Source organism: Lygodium microphyllum, chromosome 15 (assembly GCF_053477565.2).
Source record: "Lygodium microphyllum isolate KBCC chromosome 15, Lygodium_microphyllum_v1.1.10, whole genome shotgun sequence".
NCBI classification, from domain to species: domain Eukaryota; kingdom Viridiplantae; phylum Streptophyta; class Polypodiopsida; order Schizaeales; family Lygodiaceae; genus Lygodium; species Lygodium microphyllum.
Genome location: NC_141149.1, coordinates 138,837,603 through 138,855,593, shown reverse-complemented (window position 1 = coordinate 138,855,593; position 17,991 = coordinate 138,837,603). Strand labels below are relative to the sequence as shown.

General features: G+C 39.8%; 1 protein-coding gene across 2 annotated transcripts; it reads right to left on the bottom strand.

The window, feature by feature from the left end:
• Positions 1 to 259: 259 nt before the first annotated feature.
• Positions 260 to 4,043, bottom strand: LOC148025132 (uncharacterized). 2 transcript variants are annotated; one of them, XM_087694856.1, is made up of 2 exons: positions 2,331 to 4,043; positions 260 to 1,500 (listed from the first exon to the last, which is right to left on the bottom strand). In XM_087694856.1, the coding sequence occupies exons 1-2, from the start codon at positions 3,411 to 3,413 to the stop codon at positions 889 to 891; spliced, it is 1,695 nt and encodes a 564-aa protein (XP_087550982.1). In that variant the 5' UTR covers positions 3,414 to 4,043; the 3' UTR covers positions 260 to 888. The 2 variants fall into 2 exon arrangements, with proteins under 2 accessions (XP_087550982.1, XP_087550983.1); XM_087694857.1 differs by having other exon boundaries at positions 260 to 1,473.
• Between the last annotated feature and the right edge of the window lie 13,948 nt (positions 4,044 to 17,991).

Sequence of the window (17,991 nt, the reverse complement as noted above, 5' to 3'; positions counted from 1 at the left end):
AACCGTGGCTTCTACTTCATTGTTCTAAAGTAGTGTTCAAACATCATTTAATGGAAAAGGCAAGGTTACATGACCTTTAATTCACCAAGGGATTCACTACATGTAAATCCCTTATATCACGTGCATTCAAGGCCTATTTAAAAATACCCTTATTTTTGAATTTTTCCTAAGCAAAGGACATCCATTTCTATTCAATCTATAAATAACCCCTATGGCACCCTTGTTTATGTAAAAGATTTATAAAAGATGTATTAAAAAAACTCTTCTTTTGAACAGGCATGATATGCACATATATATGATATGTTCTTTTCCTAATAAATAGCATTTCATTACCACATATACAATGGAAAATATAACCTAGGTCAACTTGTGTAAAAAGAGATAACCTCGGATCAATAGAACCCATTAGGGTATGAGATTCATTATTCTTGGGTCAAGATGTGAGGGTATAGCACGTGCCATTGAATTTTCAAAATAGCATGTGGTAGTGTGCACTTTCATTTCCAAAATTCAACAACTTGTATAGAAGATCTAAGGAATTTCCATTGGAGTGACGATGATAGGTAGATTAAGATGTATATGCAATGATCAATGTTACCTGGAATGGAAGTGTTACCTTGAATTGAAGAATGTAGACGATTGACGACGTGTTTGGAGATGAGGTCAATGCGGCCCCTTTTATAGGGGATTGTAGATTAGTGTAGCTGAAATTATAACAAGGATCCATGCTATTCGATATATGGTGATGCAAGCTTGGGGATGGGCCGGGACGTGGAATCATGTACTCTATGGCCAATTGCAAGCTTACAAAGCCATAGAAAGATAGCAAGGGTGATGGAAGGATATTAGTTACCTGTCATGGATAAAGGAATTAGGATGTTATGATTGTTATTGAGAGGCAGTGGAGGACTCATCGACGATGGCTTCGGCCTGATGGATGAGCTGCTGTTGATCAGGGTGGTGAGTAGTAGCCGGAGGAGGAGCTGGATGCAGATGCTGATGCCGATGATGATCATCGGCATGAGGATATTGGGTTTGTGGTTGAGGTGGATATTGGTGCTGATGATGAGGATGAGGGTGGTGGTGGTGGCCGTGATGTTGTGGTTGGTGTTGGTGGAAGGAGACGGGGTCGAGGGGGGAATGGCCACGGCCAAAGGCGCGGATGTGGTCCTTGAGGGAGCGCTTGTGCTTGAAGTCGGAGCCGCAGGAGCAGAACCAGAGTTTGCCGCAGTTCTTCTCGTGGGTACGCCAGTCGCCCCGGACGGCGAAGGGCTTGGCGCACTTGCGGCAGGCGAAGGGCTTGGCTCCATGCTTGCGCTTGAAGTGCGTCTGGAGCGTACGGAAGTCCTTCAGGGGCCGCGCGCGCGGGTGCTCGATGTTGTTGCGGCAGCCCTGCGCGCAGCAGTAGCACGGCAGCCGCAGCACCGCCCCCGCTGGCTGCACCCCCCTCAGCGACTCCGGCCCTCTTCTGTACTGCGACCCATGCCCCCACATGTGCATCTGTTATAGTCCTCATCATCAGTATACAGCAGTCGCAACAACAACAATGACAACAATCAGGTCACATATAACATACATTACAAATACTAAAGCAAAAGCTGGACACTCTAATCAACCATCCTTCAATACAAAAAGAGAAAACTTTATTAGAGCATGCCCACAATCCTACATATGTTGTAGCCCACAATCCTACATATGCTGTAGCTGTTTATCACTACGACGTAGCTAACTTAACACGGTCAGAGACACAATGAACCGCCATTACAAACGAAACGTCAGGGCTTGCTCACGGACCATCCTATAGCTTTTATGTTCTGTTCATTAGAGTCAATGCCCATAATTAACTTTCATCTTTTGTACCAGTTTCTTATGATAATCTGTAACTGACCAGTCTCTTACGCATTGTCAACCTCCACTACACACGAAATGTTGGTATCTCAAATTTTACGATGAAAGAGTCACAACGTAGGATTCAGCTTGAGTCATTTTCCATGATTGAAGACTCTATTTTATCCCTACAATCAGTAATGTTGGCTTCCTGAGCTTCCTCCGCAAGGGATCCACCCCACAGTACCTAGTGAGCTCCTCCAAGGGAACCACCCAGCACCTGCCTTGCGGAAGGGGACACAACGACTGTCACACAGGCAAGTTCCCCACACTACAACAGGCTAGGTATGCCGTAGTCCCCTGGCAAAACTCGTAACGTTATCGCATTTCGACAGGCTAAGTATGTGGAAGTTCAACAGAATAAGTATGTGCTTGCAGATTAACGGTCTCACATTGACGTTGTCCAACTATTAGTTCTTTGGAGTTTGAGAAATGATATTCACCTGCATGTTGTTGTAGCGGTTGAACGTTTTCCCGCACAGCGGGCACGCGAACTGCGTCGGCCCGATCAAAATTTGCGCCGCCGTCGGTATCCAATATTGCCCCTCCGCCAGCGGCCCGCTTCCACCGCTATTTATCGCCTCTGCATCCAGCACGCTGGAGCTGTCCTCATTCCCATTCTCGTTAGTACCTAACTCCACGGCTTGTTGATCCTGATGATCCGGCTCATCCATCATTTGATCGGCCTCCTCCTTGACTGTCGTATTATTGCTATGTTGACGATTGAAATTGCTACAGTCATACTCCGGCTTCATTTCCTTCTTCAAGCTGACTGTCATCGCAGTCGACGCTGGAAGCTGCTGGCCGCAGCTGCTCAAATCAGGAGGGCCAATTCGCAAAGCCACCGCTTCCTGCTCGTCATCTTCACAGCCAGCTGGCTCTGGCTCTGCTTCGTTGAGGTTGAGCAGTGGTCGACACGGCCGTATCGAGCTCGACTCAGGCCATGTTGACGAAGCTGCAGCTGCTGTTACTGCATCTGGTTCTTGCTCGGCTTTAGGCGGACCCAAGCTGAGGAGAGGGAGAGCTTCTCTGAGAGGGGAAGAAGCTGGCCGCTCACGATCACCATACTGTCGGTTAGCCGAATGGTTGTCTTGATCTTGCAGCTGGATTCGATCGAATCCAACAATATGTGCAGCCGTTGCTGAAGGTTGTCCTAAGGTCGCAAATTGAGGCGGCGGCTGCTGCTGACGGTGGATGTTTTGGTAGTGTCGGTAGTAGGGGTATGAGAGACAAGAGGAGGATGTCGATGCGACAGAATCAGAATGATGGCTGGTAGATGGCTGATGAAGGAAAGGGATGGCCATCGGTATGTTATTCGCTATATAATTCTGGCGGCGGTGTAGCTGAGAAGAAGGATAAACATAAGATGCAGTAAAGTCGTATTGCGGCCTTGATAGGTATGCCTGCGCAGAAGACGCCATGCTGGAGCTGCTACTAAAAGCTGTACCTGGATCGTGGGAAATTTGAGGTTGCTGATGGTAGTAATAGTAGTAGCTGCTGTGGCTACGGCTTGGTGCTGAGCTCATTTGACAAGCAGATTAGGGCACGGCGAACGAAAGACAGAGGAACAGAAGCTAAAAACCCTAATTGCAGTAATATAGCAACTGAGAGAGAGAGAGAGAGAGGTGTGTGATCAAGCTCTAGCTGCTTGATGCTGATCCGTTGCAGCTGCTCTCTCTGATTTGATGTTGGCTCGCATAGGCACAGGAATCATGGCATTGCCTCCTTTCTCCTGCACCACCGCATGGTCCGCCGCTGCTGCTGCTGCTGCTGCACGAGCGTTGAGAAGCCGAATTGCGCCTCCTAGGTATTGCAGTATCATTTACCACGTTCATCTTTCTGACTGGCCCGATAGGCAAGTTTTTCTTTTGGGTATTATATATTGCCCCCCTCTCTCTGTCTTCCTCACCCTCAAAATCTAGGGCCTCCGTGCGCTTGTAGAGAAGACGTACTGGTGAGAGGGAAGAGATCGTAGTCCTAGGAAAATCTTGGTGGCACTCATGCTGGTTTTTGACCGAGTAAGAATAAGCACAGAGGGGGGAGACATGAGAGAGAGAGAGAGAGAGAGAGAGAGAGAGAGAGAGGGGAGGTGAGAAAACCGGTCCAAGGAGAGGTCTATGATCTGAAAGAGGAGGAGGAGAGTGCGGCTGCAGGCAGACAATAGCTAGAGAAAAAAAGAAGAGAGGGCCGAGAGGGAGAGAGAGAGAGAGAGAGAGAGATGGACCCTGTGCTGGTGGACCTCTTGGGTGTTAGTGGAGGAAAGTTAAAGGTGCTGCTGCACTCGAGTTTGCTGGGCTAGCGGCCATTTCCTGCAAGTACTGTATGTGTTAGCCGTCTGGCCAATCAGACATCCGGTCGGGGTACAAACACCAATCAGATAAAAGACTTAAGAAGACGTAAAAGAGCTGCTGCGCGGAGCACGCGCGTGCCGGCACCGTCAAGTACAGTTGCGACCCCCCGAGTTAAGCCTTTAGGACACTTCCGGTCCCTGGCGCACCGTCGCTTTCAGAATGACACGTCGCCAGTTCTACCCCGTTCTGGCAACGGACCTCCAGGCTCAGCCCGGAGCCTCGGATCCGAACCTCGAGGGGAATCTTTGGGACCAGCTTGTCGAGGACGCAGGTGCATGGGCCAGATATACCCAAGGCTGAGGCCAGGCCTGGGAGGCTCGGGGCAGAGAGCTGACATAACCGGGCAAAAGGCTCGGCATCCAGCTTCGCACACGTCCGGCATCTTGTCGGGCCTCCTGCTGTCAACCTCTGAGTAGCCGGGCCCCACCAGAGTCCCACTTCTCTTCCTTCCCTTCGTTGACTGTGCCTCATCAGAAGCCAAAGCCAAGCATGCGTCAAGACGGATGACATGATGCTCTCTCTCTCTCTCTCTCTCTCTCTCTCTCATGCAACAAAATAGAGAAAACAAATTCTCCTGCCTAGCCTACAGTACTAGCTAGCTCTTAAGACTCAGGAGTCAGCAGCTCTCTCTCTCTCTCTCTCTCTCTCTCTCTCTCTCTCTCTCATATATCTGGATTGATCCATGGCTCCAGCGTCTGGCCCATCCTGCATTAAAATACTGCGGGCACACATTCTCCTCTCATCATGCGCTGCATCCCATTGGATGCCCCGACCGCCCAAGCATTACTTAAATTGCCGGTTGGCTTAATTGTGTTTGCCAGAGAGAGAACCCAACGTCTTTGGCATTTTTGCACACCCCTTTGAAAACTCCCTTTTGCTCGAACCGCCTCTCGATCATGCCCTCGAGGTTATGGCCCCACCCCTCACTAATATATACTTTTGTCTTTAGGGCCCTAGAAAGCCCTAGGCGTCCATGTAGAAGATGAACATGAGCTATCATGAACAAGGCCAAAAGGGTGGCTAGTACTTTGTCACTTTACACAAACAAGATCCCCTTAAATCTCCTCGAGCAGGATTTTCGTAGATTATTTGTTTGGCCCTCGTCTCATCCCTTTTGGTCATCCCCCTAAAGCCACATTTATACGGGTTGGTTATTCACATATACCCCAACTTTACCTAAATATGATATGACTCAATATGTGCCAATGCACACTAGGAACCGTACCGTTCTCACCTTCAAGGTGTGCTTATCTCCAAGGAGGAGTGGTTCATTAAGAGCCTAGACATGCAAATTCTAGGGACCCAAGACTTATTCCCCCACCTTGGGCATAATGGTAGCCTTGATCCCAAACAAACTCCTCGTTAATCTCCCAACAGAACTATGCTTGTACGATATGTTTTCATCATAGGTTCCATCCTCCCCATGTTTACTTTATCAATCTTTCCCTGACTTCCATGGCACCCTTGCCTTTTTACAGATTCACCTTTCCCATAGCTTATTTCATCCCACTTGTAATAAGTTAATTAACAAGCTTAGCTTGAAAATTTTAAAAATGTATTTTATTATGTTTAGTAATGATGATTCATGATAGCATTGCTCGAATTCGCATAAACCATAAGGCACTCTTGAATTGACTCGGTAAAGGCACCCATCCAAGCAAATATGAGGTAACAAACTTTCATTACCAACAAATGACATTCTGTTGATTGAATGATCAAAGTTGTCACGTCATGATGTGCATGTATCACTTAATTTTGATTGTATAAGCCAACCATGCGAGTGCCTTTTCAAGTAACCTAGACAACAATTCTACTCTCTTTGAGAAAGCAAACATGAGCTTTATGACCAAGCAAACCTACTTTATTGCAACTCATATCTTATGACCATGAATAATCAAGTCATAAACGGAGTTACATTTTCAAGACAAGATCTAGTAGCCACATTTATACTCACAAACATCATAATTTAGAATATGAAAACACCGCACATTGTTCTTTTGACAAGAGGCCTTAGACTATGAGCCCATCAATTTTAGATAGTTGAAGTGACTTAGGAATAAAGGGGCACAATCGAGTCTTTCACGAGAAACTAAACATCCAATCTTTGTCGGCCCAAAATCTCACATGCACTATATCAAATACAAGCACAAGAAAAATCAGACAAAATCTCTAAGTGGGCCATCAACATATGATGATTTACTTGAAGAAACTGATATTAAGCATGCTTAGTCTTTTAGATTTTTGGCTATTTCAAGACTTTTTAGTGTTCTATATTTTTGTTTATCATGTGCATTTCTGTGTTTATGAAACTTTCATATGTAACGGTTCTCTGGTGTGTACCTTGAGCAACTATTATTCATAACTTTACATGGTCTTTGATAATACTTTTGTGGGGTCATTTAGGCATACATGTGTGTACACATGCAAGCAAGCATGCACACACACAAATGCATCTATATCAAACATGCATGTATCCCACATGTATAACGAGTTAATTATCAGCAAGTTCTTTGTTGATGTCAATACATTTTTCTTGAATGCAGTTCTAAATTGTCATTAATAAAGGGTCACGATATTGAGCTATCATTGAATGTGTAACTCATCAACACAACAATTTCAGATCCTATGATTTTCTACCATAATTTCTCACATACTACTTTTGTAATGCATTTTAATGGATGATCTTGAGACACCATTATAGATTTAGCACATCAATAAGCTTGTACAGTCCAAGTTTTCTTTAAATGGGAGCATATAATCAATACTGCAATAAAGGACTCTAGAGCTTTCAGAGAGGTTTTTATCAAACAATTGTGACCAACATGTCTACAACATGTGAAAAGAAGGATGTCATTATCAATAAGAGCCATGATTTGCGAGAATGGAGGGCTTATTAGGCAACTTTCTTACCTAACAACTCCCTCATGTGCATAGCTTGCGGATGATAAAAGATGAACTCGCCCAAAAGTGAAGGCATAATCATGGATGTTGGTTAGGAGCTATTTATCAAAGCGTATTCAAGACCTTTCCATTTCAAAAACCTTTTTAGTGTCAATAAAGTAGGTCTATCAGTAGTGAAGTGGCAGCATAACCACACGTGAAAAATAAAAGACTAGGTATAAGAAGAGGGTTAGAATACGCACTTTTAAAAAAAGAATGGTCTTGAAGGAGACCATCACAAATTTAACAATTACATTACCTTTGAAACATGCCACTGAAATTTTAGTTCTACAAAATTCAATGCTAAAACCCCTATATTTCATTACTTTAAATGTAGAACTTTGATATCTCTGGGTTGAAGTGCACTAAGGTGGACCCATTTAGCACCCTTGGAAATTTTAGATAAGTATTAGACATTTAATACTACTTCTTTGTGGCTAAAAAATGAGATACTCTTGTAGGTCAAGATAATTTCTTATCCATCCTTTGTTTGTCAGCCATGTTGTGCTGCCCTGATAACAGTTCAACCACTATTTTTGAAGATTGTCAGTGTTCGCCTTGAACAAATCTTTTATAATTGTACATTCAATTGATAGTGTGATTACTTATACTTGTGTTTGGGAGTCATTTACACACATGTGTGCACATGCATTAAACATATATCTATCTTACCTATACAATAAGTGAAATATTAACAAGTTCTTTATATGATTCTAATTCAAATACAAATATCTACATCCTTAGATATGATACTAACTTATCCTAATAACTAATCATAGTTTTGGGCTATCATTGAATGACTATTTCATCAAGATAAAAAGCTTAAATCATAAAACTTTATCATCATCATTTTTCACACACTAGATTTGCAATGCATTCCATTAGATTGACTTCGCCATCATAGAATTGTCACATGGAAAGGTTGTGTAGTCTAGTTTTTATCAAAGCATCAAGACCATTGAGGTTTCCATGTGGGTAAAATGGGAGAGTAGATTTAGTAGTGCAACAAAGGACCCTTCAACTCGTGGAATGTAGTTTCAAAAACAATTGTGGCCACCATGTTTAGATTGCAACATGTTCAAAAGATGGATGTCACCATCAAGAATAGCCAAGATTTGCTAGAAAAGAGGGCTTATTAGCAAAATCCCTTACCTAACAATTCCCTCATGTGCATAGTTTGTGGTTGATAAGAAGATCAACATGCCTAGGAAGTGAAGGCATATAAACGATAAATGGTGTTTAGGTGCTATTTAACTATATTTATGACCTTCACATATGGGTTTTAAAAAATAACATCAATAAAGTATATCTATCAATAAAGTGTCAACATGACTAGCAAAAAAACATTGATGGGTTAGAATAAGCACTTTACTAAGATAATGAATTGTGTTGAAGTAGACCATCACAAATAAAATAATTTACATTACCCTTGCAACATGCCATTAAAATTTTAATCCTACAAATATGAATCCAAAATCTCCCTATCTTTTGATAAGTGTAGATGTAGAATATTTTTGGGTTAAAGTACTCTGTTGTGTGTGCATTTAGCACTCTTTTTTAAAATTTTAGAGAAGTATTAAGACTTAATGTTTATACTTCATGGTTAGCAAGTAAAATCCTCTTGTATCTTCAACCTTCTTTGTTATGTATTTATCATTGTTATGCTCCTCCTAGACCTCTCATCCACCATTTTCTAATATTTAGTATTTTGGATCTATCTTGAGAAACTCATTGAATAGTTGTATATGTGATTGATAGCACCAATATGGGGCCATTTACACCACATACATATGTGCACACATGAATGCATGCATGCAAATGCTTATGCATCAAACATACAGGCATCACACCCTCATCACACATGTAGAATAAGTCAAGCATTGCACATTGTTTATATAGACTTAATGTTGATGACAATACAACTACCTTAGATGTGATTTTAACAAGTTATCATTTATAATGGATCATGATTTTGTGCAACCATTAAAAAATTATTTAAACAACACAATAAGCATTACTCGAATTATAAAATTTTATCATCATTAATATTAACCTAAACTTATAATCCATATCATCATTAATGATCTTGGGTGACTATTAGAGAATTGCTACACTTGATGAGCTTGTGTGGTCCAAGTTTCAATTAAAGCATCAATATTAGATGATTGATGTTTCCATGTGAAGAAAATCAAATTATATAATTTGTAATGCAACAAAGGACCCTTGAGCTTGTGGGGAAAGTAAGTTAAAAAACTATTGTGGTCACCACAACACATTAAAAAGACAATAAATCCTTTGATTTACAATAATGGAAGGCTTATTAGCATTGTTGTTACATGACAATAGAACCCATGATTTGCAATAATGGAAGGCTTATTAGCATTGTTGTTACTTGACAATCAATTTATATGCATAGCATGGTGATAAGAATATGTAAATCCTACCTGGTCTAAGCAAAGAATAGAAAGTACACAACAAATCAAAGAAGTATTAAGATCTATTTTATTCATTAGGGCCAAAAACGTTTCAAAACAGCACTCGTAAGAAAATGATTAAGCTGCTAATTAGAAGAGGTTTAAAAGAGAAAAACCCTCCAAATTTGGCTGCCTGAAAGTGACTAATGAGAGAATGTATGATTCATTTAAGAGGTCGACTATTAAATATCTTCAATTTTTAATGGACGTTAAGTGTCACCTTTTCAATCTTATTCCCTTGGAAATGGTAAAATCTTGTATTTTTTAATTTTTGTACCAAAAGGCATCGCTCGTTTGTTTCTTGACGTTCATTTTCTGCACCTCTCTTTCCTATGGTTCTATTTCCTTCTCTATAATATTGTTGCCCCATTTAGGGTTCCCTACCAAAATGTTTACCAGTACCTCTTCTAGCAATACAAGTGTAACCCCACCACGCAAGTATAAACTTTACTATTCAGTTAGATCCTATCTATTCATCTTGGAGGAGTATACACCATTGAGCATTATTGGACAAGGATGAAGCTAACATGTTGCGATTACAAGGAAAGAAGCATATGGACTTATGGATGGATGAAAATATTTATCCTCCAGACCCTTCTACAGCTAAACATCCTCCTTTTTACAATATTCACAACTTCATAAAGTATGTTGGAGATGGTTGTGATGGGATGCTTGGCTATTGCATGAGGTTATATTCTGCATCTTTTACATTTAGAGAAAAAATGCATGAAATGAAGCATTAACATTGGCACAAAAAACTATTTCTGAGCTAACAGACAAGGTTGATAATATAGAAAACTCTTACCAGTCATCATTGCAAGAAAATTTATTGCACTTGAAAGAAATTCCTATAGGATTTAGATAGAGAAAAAGACCACTTAAAAATATAATGGACTTGTGTAGTCGGGTGAAGAAAAGGAGACTAAATCTTGCAAAGAGATGTGTCTCTAATATTTCAGGTATTAATATTTGAGAGAATGATGAGAGGATTAAGCTTATTAAAGAAACCATGACAAAGAAGGACATTATAAGAATTCTTAAATCACCTGAAAATGTAGACTTGAGAAGCCAAACTTTGAAAGAGTTAGTTAAAGATTTAAAAGGAATAGTTAAACCAAATGAAATAGTGGAGACATGTGATAGTATTGGTATCAGTCATAGAGGTTATCGTGCTCTCTCTAAATTGTGGTTTACAAATCTTAAATGTCATAGAATAAGTGCATTTGGTTTGCCTCGGCCTCTTGGAGTTTCAATTGCAAGGACAGCTATGAATCATAGATTCTAGATGTTTTTGGGGAGCATATCTATACAGAAGTATCTATGCCCTATGAAAAACATAAAACAAAGGCATTTTTTAATACAACACATTTAATAATATTTGGATTGATCTTAAAAGATTCCAGATTGCAATGGTCCATATGTATAAATTTATTGTCCAAGAATATGGTGGTATTTTGAAGTTCGCACTAAAATTGGATGAAGCACAGATTCAAAAGGGACAAAAGATAGAAAGAGTCAGCATTTGTATCATGAACAAGGCATTGGATTACAATACTGGTAGGAGGCAAGAATAACAGTTTAAGATACAATGCGAGATGAAGCTTTGGTGGATTGGTGCAGCCCAAGTACCAACTAAAAGTCATGAAATCTTGAAATGGTTGTTCTCTTATACATGTATTCCTTATATTATAAAGTCTCAAAGTGAAGGTGAAATGTTGATAGTCGATAATGTTGGTAGTTTTAATGTTGAATGGCATATGAGTGCTGACTTAAAAAGTATCAAATGTATACTTGGATTAAGTAATGGGGCCAATGCAAAATATCCTTGTATTTACTACATGGAGATTTTGGGATCCAAAGAATGGAGTACTTTGTGGCCAGCAAGAAGAGCCCCAACTCGGAACTCTATAGATTTGAGCAAGTTCAAAAACGTGGATGGCTTGTGGGATCCTATTCTCTCAATCTCTCTAAGGAATGTTCATATTTGTACATTACATGCAGAGATTAGAATAATTGATAAGTTGCTTAGATTGCATCTTGACTATGCATATTCAATAAAACTAGTATCTTTGTTAGATGATTGCATTGATAAATGGGAGGCTTTATTGTCAAAAATGGGTTTTCATGGAGGTCAAGTTCACTTGCGAAAGGATCCAATAGCCTCAGGGAAAACAAGAGAGATCTTACCAGATGTCTCTATGGAGGGGTGCAAAAGCTAGATGATTTCTAGGAAATCATACTGGTAAACAAATAAACGCATTGTGGGAGTGCTGGAGAGAGTTGTGTGCAATCACAACAAATGTGACTAGCACACCACGAATTGCATTCCTACGAATGGAGGTTTGGAGACACCTTGACATATTTTTAAAAAAGCTCAGGGAACAAAAGATAGCATCTTACTATTCGAAAGAGTACAAACGTTCAATTGTGAATCTTGTTCAAGCAATTAAGGAAGCTTGGGGAGAAAATGATATTTTTTTCTACTTTGTAAGATATACATAAATTTGAATCTTTCTACTTTGAAAATAAGGTTTAATTATTGAAACTGATTATTTCTTATTGGGTTGTCACAGCATATTCTTCTTATTCATGGGCCTTATTTTGTGGAAGAGCAAGGGCCCCTAGCAACTTACAGTAGCCAAGGTATGGAGAAATCTCACTACTAAGTACATATGTGTTTCTTTCGGAGCACTAGACATGGAGGAGCAAAAAAATCCAATGCCCTTCAGGAGTTATTCAATTGGTTTTTTTGAAGACAACTTTAAAGATCGAGAACACAATAAATGCGATGGAATCTAAAATACTGATACTATTTTCAAAATATTATATACATGGCTAGCTTTTAAGAGCGTTTACATCCTCGTCCTCCTCAGGTATTTTTCCTCTATAACGTAAAAACTTTTTTCTCTTGTATCCAGCTATGGATTTGATATTTGTTTTGTTTGCTACTAAAACATAAGATGAGTATGCCAGGAAGTATCTAGCCCTAGAGGTAGAGAAGCTGGGACCATAACCAAATATTCGGATGGCTATTGTTTTTTCCAAAAACATAACTTTGTGCGCATTATACTGCAAACCAGAGTATCCAAGAATCCTTGTAAGTACTTTAACATAGACAATTGGCCATAAGGCCTCCTCTGAGAAAGTGCTATGCAAAACCAATAGACTGTTGGGATCAATCTTTGATATGTAATGCCCAAGTGCAACATCCTTTAGGGAACTACCACCAACTCTCAATCCTTTGGCTCTTCCCAAGAAATTATCATCATCTACAATCTCCAACTGTAAAAGCAACAATCAAAATGAAAAAAATGAAAATATGTATGTGGTTCCACAAAAACAAAAGAATGCATTACCATTTTATTTTCATCACTTTCAAGTTCGCTAGGATTTCATAAGCTAATTGATGTCACCTTGAGCTCCTTTACATATTCTGAGTCCTCGCTTCTGAAATTGGACATTCCAAGCTTCTCTTGAAATTGGTCAAACTCTTTGTCAACAGCCTGTAACTCTCTCTTAGCATCTTTAACATTGCTTAAACATAGGGAAAAAGCCTTTGATGCATCTATAAACTTATCATCAGACATTTGAGTATCTAATTTAAGTAAGTCCTCCTTGGACTCATTTTCAATATCCATTATGCCTTTTGTATCTACAGATGCCTTTGCAATAACTTCCAAGCAATAATCTTCTCTCAAATTGAAAAGAATTTGGAGATTAGACAATAATATGTACTCCTTGTCTTTAATTGGGAAAGTAGGCAAAGATGGAACGATAAGGCTTGAAGGAGTGTCAAATGGCTCATCAACCTCTATAGTGGTCTCTTCAATTACTGTCTTTGCTTTAAATTCAGCAACATCCAGGTCCTTTGCAACTAATGCTTCCATCTGGGTGTCTAGTTGCTCCTCAACATCAACTTCATCTACAATCTCTTTAAGAAGGCAACATCTAGATAATTTTGATGTTTCTTTATGTTTTTCATCATATCTTAGAGGATATTTCACAAGGGAAAATACAATGAATGCAATAGACTTAAGCATAAGGTAACATTTTTTGGGGTGTAAATAACATAACTCAAATTCATAAAATCTATTGAGAGAATGATAACCACATTTCTTGGTAAAGAAGGACTTCTCAGTGCCTGACCTTCCAACAAGGGTGTGAACATACTCCTTGGAATCCAACTGAACAACAGGATATGCTAACTCCTCAAACTCTGCAAAATCTTCCTTGATAAAGTCATTTGAGAAATTAAGAACTTGATCAAGGTCCCACTCTGGATTGAAAATCTCACTAGGTGTTGGATAGAAAGCAATGTCAATATTGTTTTCTATGAGAAAATCCAAAAGCTTCTTAGAGGCTATGACATCTGTAATTTGAGACAGCCCTGGGATCCTCATAGGAGACTTAATAAAGCCTTTCCCTTCTTTGAATCCTTGCTTGAAACTTCAGTTGTCACAAACATATGAGATGCTATTGAAACATCTGAGGCAAGTGACTCCTTTGTCACTGTGGGCTCAAGGACTCTTTTCCTCTTCATAGATGTGGAAGTAGACATGTGTGACATCTGTGTACCAGACATCTTCTTAAGATTCAATAGCTCTAGTGGCTTTAGACTACCTCCTAATACAACACGAATATCAAGGTATAAGCCTTTTGAACTAGTGTGCTCACTCCGTGTTGGAGGAGTTAGTAATACAATGCAAATAGAAGCATTTCGGAATCTCCAAACCCCAGCATCACACCGTTTCCACAAGGGTAGAAAAACGATTGGATGAAGACGCGATAGGAAGAAAATCAAAAGCTTTCTACTTATCTTCTCACACTATGTTGGACGAGTTAGGAATACAACGTGATAGGAATGTGCCTGTGGTGGAGGACAACTTTAATTGAGGGGGTGACGGAGTATGGATGGAGGGGGCGACATGGAGATTGAAGATGGAGTATGGATGTAGGGGGCGACGGAGTATGAATACAGGGGGTGACACAGGGGGTGTTGGTGATGAAGGAGATAGGTTTCCGGAGTCGAGGGGAGAAGGAGACGAACAGTTCGAAGCATCGCGCGGAAGGAGACGGAGACAAAGACGGATTCGGAGATGTTCAACGTGCACGAGGAAATGGGGAAGAAAAGTGCACAAAAAAATTTGTGTGGCCTTAAATAGGTGCAAGGGGGAAAGAAGAAACATTTCAAAAACCCTAATCAAAGGCCAATGAGAACATGACATGTGGACATCAGCACCCACGAGTATATAAGAACTTCTCAGTTGGTGCAAACGTGAATTCACACCTTACATCACAACTGTCATTCGTTTGAAAGTTTTGACGTATCCAATCGACAGAGGTGCTGTATGTCCGATGTAAATGACCTCGAAAGCTGGTGAGTTGTCCGAAATAGCGCGATTGCATACCTCACCAACTTTAGCAACAACCTTCATTGCATTGTATTGGCCAAAGCTGTAGAGCTGCTAAGTTTTCCAAAACAGCGCGATAGCATATATTATGAACTTTATCAACAAATTTCATCGCATCGTATTTGAGCTATAGAGCTTCTTCTTGTCTTCTCGCATTGCACTATGTTATGTTGGAATCAGCTGATACGAAGAGATTAGGGCAAAAGAGGAACTCAAATTTACTCTATCACATTGTATTAGGTCAACCTTTATTGCAAAGCGAGGAGGAGCAGGAGTTCAAGGCTTCCATCTAGTCTCTGTTTCGACGTGATGGGAGTCAGTTGTCTTCGTTTATAGCCTCTTTATCACGCTGTGTGGGTTTCAATGGCTAGGAAAAAACAAACTGCAAGGAAGGTCTTGGTAAAGAAATCTTCTACAGAAGGTCCTGAGCTAACTATTGAGGAGACAGTTGAAGAAATTGTTGTTTCTGTTACACCAGCTGGTAAATTTTGTTCAGGTGAATCCTCAGAGAACAAGTTATCTGGTGAGTTTGAGCCGTCAGCTTCTCCTCAGTCTCAGCCTCCCAAGGAATCCCCTTTGGGAAAAAAGAGAAAGTCAAGATGGTTTTACATGCAGAGTTGTTTTGTAGAGATCAGGAAAGCTCAAAAGTTAACTAGTCACCTCATTCCTAAGGCTGCTTTTTTTAGAGTGGTCAAGGAGATATCTGATAGGTTATCTTATGTTGCTTCTGTGGATGACCTCAATAAGAGATGGCAACTGTTTGCCCTACTATGCTTGCAAAAGGTAGCAGAGGATTTTTTAATAGATTTTATGAATGATGTTTATATTGCAGCTGCCCATGCACATCAAATTACATTAATAAATAAAGACTTTAGTATGGATAGCAGACTTAGATATAGGTTTGACAAGGTTTTGAAGCCTCTTCCTTCAACTGATCAAAAGGCATTTGAAATCCTCAATGTTCCGCCTAGGAGAAAGTAGAAAGAGCCACTAGCACCCAAGATTGAAGAGGTTACCCATTTGTATCCTACAAGGGTTGCAAGTGAGTATGAGGTTGTCTTGGAGGAGAAAAGGAAAGAGATGATAGAAAATGAGGATTTGATCTGGTAGAGAAAGATTTTGTCTCTTGGCCCAGTGAACTACGAGAGGATGGGTAAAGTGTACGGCCAAATGGTCGTGAATGTTTCTATTAGTCCTGAGAAAGAACACTACCTCAGCATTTCTCTAGAGGATAAGATCCTGTTTGAGAAAAAGGATTCTCGACTAACAGATTCACTAGTTTTTTGTTGTTTGAGGCAAGGTCTTTTGCTTCTCTTTATTTATAATGAAATTTTCCAAGGGTCCTTATATTGCACTCATTCTCTTATTCGTTCTTTACATTGTATACAGGGCATATGTTGCTTCTCTTAACATTGATATTACTAAGGGTATATTTGTTATTGATCCACTTCTCTCTGTGGATTTGTTTTCAAAATCGAATTCAAATATTGCAAGGTTTTTTAAGGACTTCGATAGTGTCACAAACCATCATATTTTGTTTCCATATATTGAAAGGTACTTTCTTCAACATTCTATCTCTTGATGATTTGTCTTTAGGGTTATTTCTCACTTGTGTTTTGGTTTGCAGAGGACACTGCAGCCTATATCGACATTCTTGCAAGAGAGATCATTTTTATGAATTCTCTTTCCGAAATCCATGGCCAATCAAAGATGTATTGTCAATAAACACTCTTTATTTTATCTTTTATTGGATAAAGTTTATAATATTCGCTAATAAGTTAATATGTGCAGTGATGCTAGACTTGTTGCTACCCACTTGGACACCATCTTTCAAAGCATTGTTGATCCTCAAAGACCTTTCAAGTTTCTACTTCAAGAGGTCCCATTGCAAAATGATGTACATAGTTGTGGCTAGAAAGTGGTTTCAAATGCTTCAAGGATAATAGATTCAAAGTTACTGAATGTAGAGGGGGTGAATGTAAGTTTCCTATAATTTATCCTTTTTATAGTGAAATCCTCCTGCCACTTCAAATAGCTTGTGTGCTTTGTTACAGTGTAGAGACTACCCTGAGTCATACATGTGGTGGATACGGGAGAGGTGTATTGAACTAGTTTTAGATAGGGCAATTACACCTGTGGACCCAGATTCCTCTCTCCCAGCTAAAAATTCCAAATGATAGGCAACAACGAAGGGCAAAGGCAAGAAAATGGCAACCACCAAGAAAAACAAGTCTCCAAGGTCCAAACAAAAGGGGCCCAAAATGAAGGGCATGCCTAAGTTTTCTCCATTGCAATTTAGTCCATCCCCTCTAAAGCCCAAGGAGAAAATAGTGCCTAAGGTAATTAACTTCTTCGAGCGACCAAAGAAAACACCTACTAAGAGGAAATTAGTGATGATGGATGAAAGTATGGAAGATGAAGCAAAATTTTCAAAGAAAGAGAGAAGTCTTAAGGATGGAGAAGCTGAAGATCAAGGAGAAGCTAAAGAATAGCCTTATAATTATCAGTTTGTCTATTTGTACTGAAGTAACATTCCCCTTGTGTATACATCTGTAGTGCAATATTCTAACCCAAAATGTAATGATATGTCACTTTGATCTTACCCATGAAAGACGATTTTTTGTTCATAGAATCATAGAGAATTATAAAGCTTGTACCAAGTCTTTCCTATTAAATTATACTGCAATTTTGTAACTCATGATATAATGAAATCATTTTGGTCCACAAATGACGATTTGTTATTCATAGAATCACTGCAAAGCTTATACCAATATTTTTTTAAATAGTACTTATCAATGTATATAATTCCATGTTTCTGGCAACAATATTTGTGAGCAAAAGAAAGATTCAAAATTATTTATACATGCATATTTATGGTCTGAAACTCGGAACACTAGGAGGCAAACAACTCATACATGATATAGAGCT

Coding starts and splice junctions, on each gene's coding strand:
- LOC148025132 (XM_087694856.1), bottom strand. CDS start 3,413: ATGAGCTCAGCACCAAGCCGTAGCCACAGCAGCTACTACTATTACTAC. Junction 1,501..2,330: donor ACCGCTACAACAACATGCAG/GTGAATATCATT, acceptor GGACTATAACAG/ATGCACATGTGGGGGCATGG.